This window comes from Nyctibius grandis, chromosome 6 (genome assembly GCF_013368605.1).
Source record: "Nyctibius grandis isolate bNycGra1 chromosome 6, bNycGra1.pri, whole genome shotgun sequence".
Lineage (NCBI taxonomy): Eukaryota > Metazoa > Chordata > Aves > Nyctibiiformes > Nyctibiidae > Nyctibius > Nyctibius grandis.
In genome coordinates, this window is record NC_090663.1 from 295473 (window position 1) to 305363 (window position 9891).

The 9891-nt window shown below is 60.8% G+C and overlaps 1 protein-coding gene across 1 annotated transcript; it reads right to left on the bottom strand.

Annotated features, from left to right (window-relative positions):
• Positions 1–333: 333 nt before the first annotated feature.
• Positions 334–7346, bottom strand: TEX261 (testis expressed 261). Its single transcript, XM_068403795.1, has 6 exons — positions 7210–7346; positions 5015–5094; positions 4473–4626; positions 2877–2944; positions 1783–1885; positions 334–911 (listed from the first exon to the last, which is right to left on the bottom strand). The coding sequence occupies exons 1-6, from the start codon at positions 7277–7279 to the stop codon at positions 796–798; spliced, it is 591 nt and encodes a 196-aa protein (XP_068259896.1). The 5' UTR covers positions 7280–7346; the 3' UTR covers positions 334–795.
• Between the last annotated feature and the right edge of the window lie 2545 nt (positions 7347–9891).

The window sequence follows — 9891 nt, forward strand, 5'->3', positions numbered from 1 at the left end:
GAGTAAGGAATAAGAACAAGGGGGTCACCTCCTCCTCAGTACAAGCACCTTTTTTCCCCCCTTTAGGGAAGGGGGGAGGCAGTGGGAAGGCCAAGCAGACGACAGCCAAGGCGACTGGCTCGGCGTCCCACTCCCCTCATGCACACGGAGTGGAGAAGAAAGAGAAAAATGGGTATTTCCAACCTTAAACTCAACCAAAAAGCAACGTCGAGTCCTTGCAGGTCACCTCCCCGCAGCTGTGGGGCGCAGGGAGAGGCGCCGCTGCCCTCCCGACGTGGGTGGGGACACCAGCATCCTCCAGGCTCCTGGGGGGGACACGTGGCAGTTGGACAGTTTGCTTAACTATATTCTTTTTTTAATTAACAGCTCTGTGTAAACCTCAGTTAAACGCCAAGCGTGTTGTGCTGCCTCACCGAGGGAACTACACCACGGTGCAAACTACACCACGGTGCAAACTCCTGGCTTTAAACCCCAGCAGGTGACAAAGGCCGCCAGGTCCCCGCAGCGCTGGGGGGCCAGACCCTCCTGGCGCCCCGCTGGAGCCAAACATCCTCCTGGCACGTGGTCCTGGGGGATCAGTGGAGCTGTATAAAAGGGCACGAGCCCTCCCAGCGTGTCTCCAGTGCTGCTGGTTGTCGCCCATTTTATGTGTTCCCAGTAAAATCCCTTTGAGGACATGGAGGAGGGTTGGAGCGAGGCCTGGGGCCGGCGCTGCCTCGCAGCCCTCGGCGAGGGTGGGGTGTGGGTCTGCCCAGACGGTTTGGGTCCACCCTGCTCCTTCACCGCAGCGGGGGCTCAGTAGATCTTCTGCCTGCTGGGCAGGATGGCCTCCTTGATGAAGGAGAAGATGAGGAGGATACCGGAGCGCTTGCCCCTCTTCCCCTTGGTGAAGTAGTTGGAGACCACGTCGTCTGCGGAGAGAAGGGGAGAAGAATCAAACACAAAGCTGTTGACAAGCCGTGGAAGCCCTGGGATGGGTTGTCTGATCTCAGGGTGATGCAGGAGCTGCCTTTAAAGCCCAGGAGTTCCTGGTTTGCTCACATCTGGCCCACCTGGGTGCTCCCATAAGCCCCAAACCCTGAGCTCCCTTTCTTGAGCTGTAGGGAGAGTCCAGGGAAAGCAACCTCCGAGGAACAGCTGAGGGAGCTGGGGGTGTTTAGCCTGGAGAAGAGGAGGCTCAGAGGTGACCTTAGTGCAGTCTACAACTACCTGAAGGGAGGTTGTAGCACAGTGGGAGTCGGCCTCTTCTCCCAGGCAACCAGCGCTAGGACAAGAGGACACAGCCTCAAGCTTGGCCAGGGGAGGGTCAGGTTGGACATGAGGAAGCATTTCTTCTCAGCAAGGGTCATTAGCCATTGGAAGGGGCTGCCCAGGAAGGTGGTGGAGTCACCATCTCTGGAGGGGTTTAAGAAAAGCCTGGACATGGCACTTAGTGCCCTGGTCTAGTTGCCATGGTGGTGTCAGGGCAATGGTTGGACTCGATGAGCCCAGAGGGCTCTTCCAGCCTCAGTGATCCTGGGATTCTGTGACCTGCTGCCCCCCTTCCCCGCTCTGTGCAATGGGACTGGGGTGTGTTGAGCACAGCCCCTGCCAGAAACACAGAGCAGCTGTGGCTGCCCCCTCCCTGGCAGGGTTCAAGGGCAGGTTGGATGGTGCTGGGAGCAACCTGGTCTGGTGGAAGGTGTCCCTGCCCGTGGCAGGGGGTTGGAACTGGATGGGCCTTAAGGTCCCTCCCAACCCAAACCAGTCTCAAACCAGTGCCCAGGCCTCAGGAGCACTCACCTCCTGGCTGCACAGTGGAAGGCAGGACGTTCTCTCCGGCCGACAAGGAGACGAAGAAAGCAAAAGGAATTAACCACAGGCAGAAGGTGAAGTAGGCGAGAACCTGGGGGCAGAGCAGGAGAGGCAGTGAGAGCAGAGCCACAGCGTGCTCTAATTTGAGAGAGCACTAATAAACAAAGAGGAAAATCAGCCTGTGCTTTAGGAGTAATTAAATCTTCCTCACACCCTCCAGGGACTAAAAGGAAGAGTCAGGCCCTGGGCTTGCTCCTCCTGCCCCGGGGTGGGACATTAGGAAGCATTTCTTCTCAGCAAGGGTCATTAGCCATTGGAAGGGGCTGCCCAGGGAGGTGGTGGAGTCACCATCTCTGGAGGGGTTTAAGAAAAGCCTGGACATGGCACTTAGTGCCATGGTCTAGTTGCCATGGTGGTGTCAGGGCAATGGTTGGACTCGATGAGCCCAGAGGGCTCTTCCAACCTCATTGATTCTGTGGTGTAGCAGGAGGAGTCGGTGTCTGGGGAGAGCAGAGCTGAGAGGTGCCGAGCTGCTGCACCAAACTTCATGAAAAGCTGGTTGTTTTCCTCATTTGGGTGGAGGTTTTGTGCTTGTTTTTAAAATTTGCACCAAGTGGCGGCTCCTGTTGGGCCCAAACGAGCCCCTTGGTGAATTCAGACCTTGGTCTTGGCAGGTGTGAGGGCGGTGAGACAACAATTAGCACGTCAGAGACGTGGAGATAACAAGGAGCAATTATGCCCAAAGGGAAGTGATTTGTGGTTAGCTTGTAAAAAAAAATTAGTAGTATTATGGGCTATTTTTCCTAGTTTTCAGCATTTCAGGAAAAAAATCTGTGCTTAAGATTTAATGTTTCTTCTGCCCTTCAGCTGGCTGAGAAAGCCCCGAGTCCACACCCGAGGAGCTGCAGCTTCCCTGGTGCTTCTGAGGCCACAAGCGCTGGAACCCCCAGGGAAGGGCTGTGAAAAACATCTCAGTGGCTCTTACTGCTGACCCAAAAAAAGGCATTTTCCTCTCCCCACTCCCGCTGGCAGCTCTGCAGAGCTGGAAGGACACGGCCCGACCCCTCCTGAGGGTCCCTCACCTCAGAGAACAGGTAATACTCCTCGGCGAAGTACTGGAACGCCAAGTAGTGGTTGAATATCACCAGCACTGCCAAAGAAAACACAACAGTTAGGCTCTAGCTGGGAAGAAACACCACGGCCTTATTCCCAGCCCCCCTGGAAGCAGACACAGGTCCCATGAGAGCAGCTCCTCCCCCACCGCCCCTCTGCACCTGGAATCCTGCTAAAATATTTCACACCCACGGTGTGAGCAGCCCTCCCCTCCCAGCTCAGCTCCGTCCCTCGTCCCCCCAGGAAGCTCTTGTGGCATCTGCAAACCAAGTCAAGCTGAAAGGCGGCCAGCACGGGAGGGTTAACCCTGTCCTCAGCAGCCAGGAACACCGCTCAGCTCTCAGGAGGCAGGGATTGGAGCTGGCTTTTGCCTTTGATTTGAGCTGCCAACCAGTAGCCCCAGCACTGGGCCAGTAGAGCCCCAGTAAGAGACAGCCCCGACCCACAACGCTGCTCCCCAGCCTGAGGAGTCACTGAATATCCATCAAGGAAGAACTACGAGGTGAGAACTAGGAGATGTTCAACTTATTCAAGCAAGTGTAGGGTCCTGCACCGAGGGAGGAGTAACCCCCTGCACCAGTACAGGGTGGGGGTGATCTACTGGAGAGCAGCTCTGCAGAGAAGGGCCTGGGGGTTCTGGGGGACAACAAGGTCACCATGAGCCAACGCTGTGCCCTCGGGGCCAGGAAGGGCAACGGTGTCCTGGGGTGTGAGGAAGAGTGTGGGCAGAAGGGCGAGGGAGGTTCTCCTGCCCCTCTGCACGGCCCTGGGGAGGCCACACCTGGAGGAACTGTGGGCAGTTCTGGGCCCCCCAGTTCAAGAGAGACCAGGAGCTACTGGGGAGAGTCCAGTGGAGGGTACGGAGATGGTCAGAGGGCTGGAGCATCTCTGCTGCGAGGAGAGGCTGAGGGAGCTGGGGCTGTTCAGCTGGAGAAGAGCAGACTGAGGGGGATCTGATCAACGCTCACAGATACCTCAGGGGGTGTCAGGGGATGGGCCAGACTCTGCTCAGTGGTGCCCAGCGCCACGACAAGGGGCAACGGGCACAACCTGAGACACGGGAAGTTCCGTCTGAACATGAGGAGGAACTTCTTTGGTGTGAGGGTGCCAGAGCCCTGGCACAGGCTGCCCAGGGAGGGGGGAGTCTCCTTCTCTGGAGATATTCAAACCCGCCTGGACACGGCCCTGTGCGACGTGCTCTGGGTGCCCCTGCTTGGGCAGGGGGTGGGCTGGGGGATCTCCAGGGGCCCTTCCCACCCTTAACCACTTTGTGACTCCGTGGAACCAGCCAGAGGGTGGCCAGGAAAGCCTGGTGTCCCCAGCTCTGTGCCGGGACACACAACCAAAGGTGCTTCCCACCCCACCAGGCCCAGCCCACATCATAAAACTCAATTAAAAAGCACAGCACAAAGCTCAAAGTCCTTTTAAAAGCCACCAGGGCCCCAACAGCAAAACCCAAACCTTTGCTGCCACCCAGAGCCCACCCAGTGATGAGGCTTCCTCCATCCCAGCACCCACCCCCACCCCAGCACCCACCCCCACGGGAAGGCGACGGCCCCACTCACCGCAGGACAGGATGAAGTTGGAGGAGGTCAGGACGATGAAGGGGAAGGTCTGCAGCAAACCGAAGTAGACCAGGTTGGTGAAGAGCCCCACGCCCACCATGAAGCCAGGAAAGTGTTCGAAGAGGTAGAGGCCGACCAGCACGGCCGAGGAGAACTGGAAGAGAGGACGGGGGTTGGACTGGGGGCAGCTGGGCACCCTGCCACCATCAGGGTGGCTTTAGTGTGCTCCCACAGCACCACATCTCCCCACCCACCTCCCACTCAGCGCCAGCCCCTCGGGGAAGGTCCACGCGGGAATCCCACCTTGCTCCTTGTAGGACACGCCGCACCGTGCCTCAGTTTCCCCAGGCAGGACCCCAGCAGGGTCACCACCTCCCTGGCTCAGCGAGGGGCCGATTGGAGCAGCCCCTGCCAACCTCCTTGGGGCCAGGGGAAGCAGGAGCTTCCCAAGGAGCTGATGTCCCACGTCACAGCTGCCCTGCCACCGCCCCGGGGGTGATTTTGGGGAGGAGCCACCCGTTTCTGCCAGCGCAGGGACTCACCCAGATCATGTATTTGATGATCCTCCTGGTGACAACCGTGTACTCCTCGATCAGCTCCGCCAGGTAGTACAGCCCCGCGGCTGCGGGAGGAACGCCTGGCTCAGCCCCACGGCCGGAGCCGGGGCACACACCGGGAGAGACCCCAGGGCAGGGTGCCCCCCCCCCCCCGCAGCCCTCTGGGGCACCCAGGGGACCCCCAAACTCTAGGGCTTCCACAGGACCTCAGGAGCACTCAGGGGCCTCGTGGGCACCCATGGGACTCCCCTAATCTCTGGGGCACCCAGGGGGCATCGGAGGCATCCAGAGGACACCCAATCTCAGTGGCACTCTGAGGTCTCAGGGGAACCCAGGAGATGCCCAATCTCAGGGTCACTCTGAAGCCTCAGAGGCATCCAGGGGACCCCCAATCTCAGGGGCACTCTGGGGTCTCAGGGGCACCCAGGAGATGCCCAATCTCAGGGGCACTCTGAAGCCTCAGAGGCATCCAGGGGACCCCCAATCTCAGGGGCACTCTGAAGCCTCAGAGGCATCCAGGGGACCCCCAATCTCAGGGGCACTCTGAGGTCTTGGGGGCACCCAGGGGACCCCCAATCTCAGGGGCACTCTGAGGTCTCGGGGGCACCCAGGGGACCCCCAATCTCAGGGGCACTCTGAGGCCTCGGGGGCACCCAGCGGACCCCCAATCTCAGGGGCACTCTGAGGTCTTGGGGGCACCCAGCGGACCCCCAATCTCAGGGGCACTCTGAGGTCTCGGGGGCACCCACGGGACCCCCCAATCTCAGGGGCACTCTGAGGCCTCGGGGGCACCCAGCGGACCCCCAATCTCAGGGGCACTCTGAGGTCTTGGGGGCACCCAGCGGACCCCCAATCTCAGGGGCACTCTGAGGCCTCGGGGGCACCCACGGGACCCCCCAATCTCAGGGGCACTCTGAGGCCTCGGGGGCACCCAGGGGATCCCCAATCTCAGGGGCACTCTGAGGTCTCGGGGGCACCCAGGGGACCCCCAATCTCAGGGGCACTCTGAGGTCTCGGGGGCACCCACGGGACCCCCCAATCTCAGGGGCACTCTGAGGCCTCGGGGGCACCCAGCGGACCCCCAATCTCAGGGGCACTCTGAGGTCTTGGGGGCACCCAGCGGACCCCCAATCTCAGGGGCACTCTGAGGCCTCGGGGGCACCCACGGGACCCCCCAATCTCAGGGGCACTCTGAGGCCTCGGGGGCACCCAGGGGATCCCCAATCTCAGGGGCACTCTGAGGCCTCAGGGGCACCCAGGGGACCCCCAATCTCAGGGGCACTCTGAGGTCTTGGGGGCACCCAGGGGACCCCCAATCTCAGGGGCACTCTGAGGTCTTGGGGGCACCCAGCGGACCCCCAATCTCAGGGGCACTCTGAGGCCTCGGGGGCACCCAGGAGATCCCCAATCTCAGGGGCACTCTGAGGTCTTGGGTGCACCCACGGGACCCCCAATCTCAGGGGCACTCTGAGGTCTCAGGGGCACCCAGGGGACCCCCAATCTCAGGGGCACTCTGAGGCCTCAGGGGCACCCAGGGGACCCCCAATCTCAGGGGCACTCTGAGGCCTCAGGGGCACCCAGGGGACCCCCCCCCCCAATCTCAGGGGCACTCTGAGGTCTTGGGTGCACCCACGGGACCCCCAATCTCAGGGGCACTCTGAGGTCTTGGGGGCACCCACGGGACCCCCAATCTCAGGGGCACTCTGAGGTCTTGGGGGCACCCACGGGACCCCCAATCTCAGGGGCACTCTGGGGTCTCAGGGGCACCCAGGGGACCCCCAATCTCAGGGGCACTCTGAGGTCTTGGGGGCACCCAGGGGACCCCCAATCTCAGGGGCACTCTGAGGCCTCGGGGGCACCCAGGGGACCCCCCCCAATCTCAGGGGCACCCACGGGACCTCCCCACTCTCAGGGGCACTCTGAGGTCTTGGGGGCACCCAGGGGACCCCCCCACTCTCCGGGACACCCAGAGAGCCCCGGGACACCCCAGCCGGGCCCTCGGAAAGTGCTGGACCCGCAGCCCCGCACTCCGTCCCAGCAGGAGCGCAGTCGCCCCCTCCCCGGGGCCACTCCCTCGCCGAGAAACGCACGACATATCGCGATAACCCCCGGGCGGCGCCTGCGGCCGGGCCCAGACCCCGCGCAGCGGCACCCCCGCAGCCCCCCGGCGGCGGGCTCACCGATGGCCAGCGTGACGAAGGCCACCTGGACGAGCAGGGACAGCCAGCTCAGCGCGTAGATGAACCACATGGCGGGGCCGGGCCGGGCCGTGCCCGCCGCTCCCGGGGCCTGCTCCCGCGGCGGCGGCGGCGGCGGCCTGACCACGCGGCGCCGGAACCAGCGAGATTCCCCCCCCGGCGCGGCCAGGCCGCCCCCCGCGGCGCTACAGCGACCCCTGCAGGAGCGGAGGACTCACGGGCGGGGGGGGGGCGAACCCCGAAACGGAGCGGAGACCCCAAAACTGTACAGGGGACCCCAAAATGGACAGAAAACCCCAAATCTGTACAGGGGACCCCAGAAATGGAGAGGAGAGACCCCAAAACTGTACAGGGGGACCCTAAAATGGACAGAAAACCCCAAAACTGTACATGGGGACACCGAAATGGAGAGGAGACCCCAAAACTGTACAGGGGACCCCAAAATGGACAGAGACCCCCAAAAATTCTACAGAGGGACCCCGAAATGGAGAGGAGACCCTAAAACTGTACAGGGGGACCCCAAAATGGACAGAGACCCCCAAAACTGTACCGGGGGACACAGAAATGGAATGGAGACCCCAAACCCGTACAGGGGACCCCAAAACGGAGCGGAGACCCCAAAAGTGTACAGGGGACACCGAAATGGAGTGGAGACCCCAAAACTGTACAGGGGGACCCCGAAATGGGCAGAGACCCCCAAAACTGTACAGGGGGACGCAGAAATGGAGAGGAGAGACCCCAAAACTGTATAGAGGGACCCCAAAAAGGAGTGGAGACCCCAAAAGTGTACAGGGGACACCGAAATGGAGTGTAGGGACCCTAAAACTGTACAGGGGGACCCCGAAATGGACAGAGACCCCCAAAAATTCTACAGAGGGACCCCGAAATGGAGAGGAGACCCTAAAACTGTACAGGGGGACCCCAAAATGGACAGAAAACCCCAAAACAGTACAGGGGGACACAGAAATGGAGTGTAGGGACCCTAAAACTGTACAGGGGGACCCCGAAATGGACAGAGACCCCAAAACCTGTACAGGGGACCCCAAAATGGAAAGGAGACCCCAAAACTGTACAGGGGGACCCCAAAATGGATAAAGACACTCAAAACTGTACAGGGGGACCCCGAAATGGGCAGAGACCCCCAAAACTGTACCGGGGGACACTGAAAAGGAGAGGAGAGACCCCAAAACTGTATAGAGGGACCCCAAAAAGGAGCGGAGACCCCAAACCTGTACAGGGGACCCCAAAATGGAAAGGAGACCCCAAAACTGTACAGGGGGACCCCAAAATGGATAAAGACACTCAAAACTGTACAGGGGGACCCTAAAATTGACAGAGACCCCCAGAACTGTACAGGGGGACACAGAAATGAAGTGGAGACCCCCAAAAAACTCTACAGGGAGACCCCGAAAAGGAGAGGAGACCCCAAAGCTGTACAGGGGAACCCCGAAATGGATCGGAGACCCCCAAACCTGTACGGGGGGACACAGAAATGGAGAGGAGACCCCCAAAAAACTCTACAGGGAGACCCCAAAATGGAGAGGAGACCCCAAAGCCTGTACAGAGGGACCCTAAAATGGATAGAGACCCCCAAAACTGTACAGGGGGACCCTGAAACGGAGCGGAGAGACCCCAAAGCTGTACCGGGGGACACCGAAATGGAGTGGAGACCCCAAAACTGTACAGGGGGACCCAAAATGGAGCAGAGACCCCCCAAAAAACTCTACAGGGGGACCCCGAAACGGAGAGGGGACCACAAAGCTGTACAGGGGGACTCCAAAATGGACAGAGACCCCCAAAACTGTACAGAGGGACCCGAAATGGACAGAGACCCCCCAGCTGTAAAGGGGGATCTTGAGCCACGAGAGGACCCCGAAACGCCCAGGTACCCCCCCCCAAACAGTAGGGGAACCCCCCCAAACTGTCCAGGACCCCAAACCATGCAAGGACCCCAAAGCATATGGGGGGACCCCCCCATACTGTCCAGGGAACCCCCCCAAACCTGTGTAGGGACCCCCTGAAACCATATAGGGACCCCCCTGCACCCTTGTGGAGGTCCCCCCCCCGTGAGTATAGGGACACCCCCTGCAGCTGTATAGGGACCCCTGCACCTCAATAGGGACCCCCCTGTCCAGCCATACAGGCTCCCCCTCCCCGCACCCATAGGGACCCCCTCTGCACCCATGCAGGGACCCCTGGTGCTGTATAGGGACCCCTGCACCCATATAGGGACCCCCCCTGCAATTCCCATAGGGATCCCAGCACCCATATAGAGGCTCCCTTCACCTGTATAGGAACCCTTGCAGCCATACAGGGACCCCACAGCCTGTGTAGGGACCCCACAACCTCTATAGGGACCCCACAACCTGTGTAGGGACCCAGAAGTCATGTGGGGATACCAGGGACCCCAGCACCCATACAGGCACCCCTGTATCCATATAGAGACTCTCTGCACCTATATAGGGCCCCTTCCACCTATATGGGGACCCTCTGCATCCCTATGGGGACTCTGCACCCATATAGGGACCCCTACACCTACCCAGGGACCCTGGGCTGGGACCCCAGCACCTATATGGGGGCCCTTCCACCTATATGGGGACCCTCTGCAGCCCTATGGGGACTCCCTCTGCACCCATATAGGGATCCTTGCGCCCACATGAGGAC

Coding starts and splice junctions, on each gene's coding strand:
- TEX261 (XM_068403795.1), bottom strand. CDS start 7,279: ATGTGGTTCATCTACGCGCTGAGCTGGCTGTCCCTGCTCGTCCAGGTG. Junction 5,095..7,209: donor CTTCGTCACGCTGGCCATCG/GTGAGCCCGCCG, acceptor TTCCTCCCGCAG/CCGCGGGGCTGTACTACCTG. Junction 4,627..5,014: donor TCATCAAATACATGATCTGG/GTGAGTCCCTGC, acceptor CCTCTCTTCCAG/TTCTCCTCGGCCGTGCTGGT.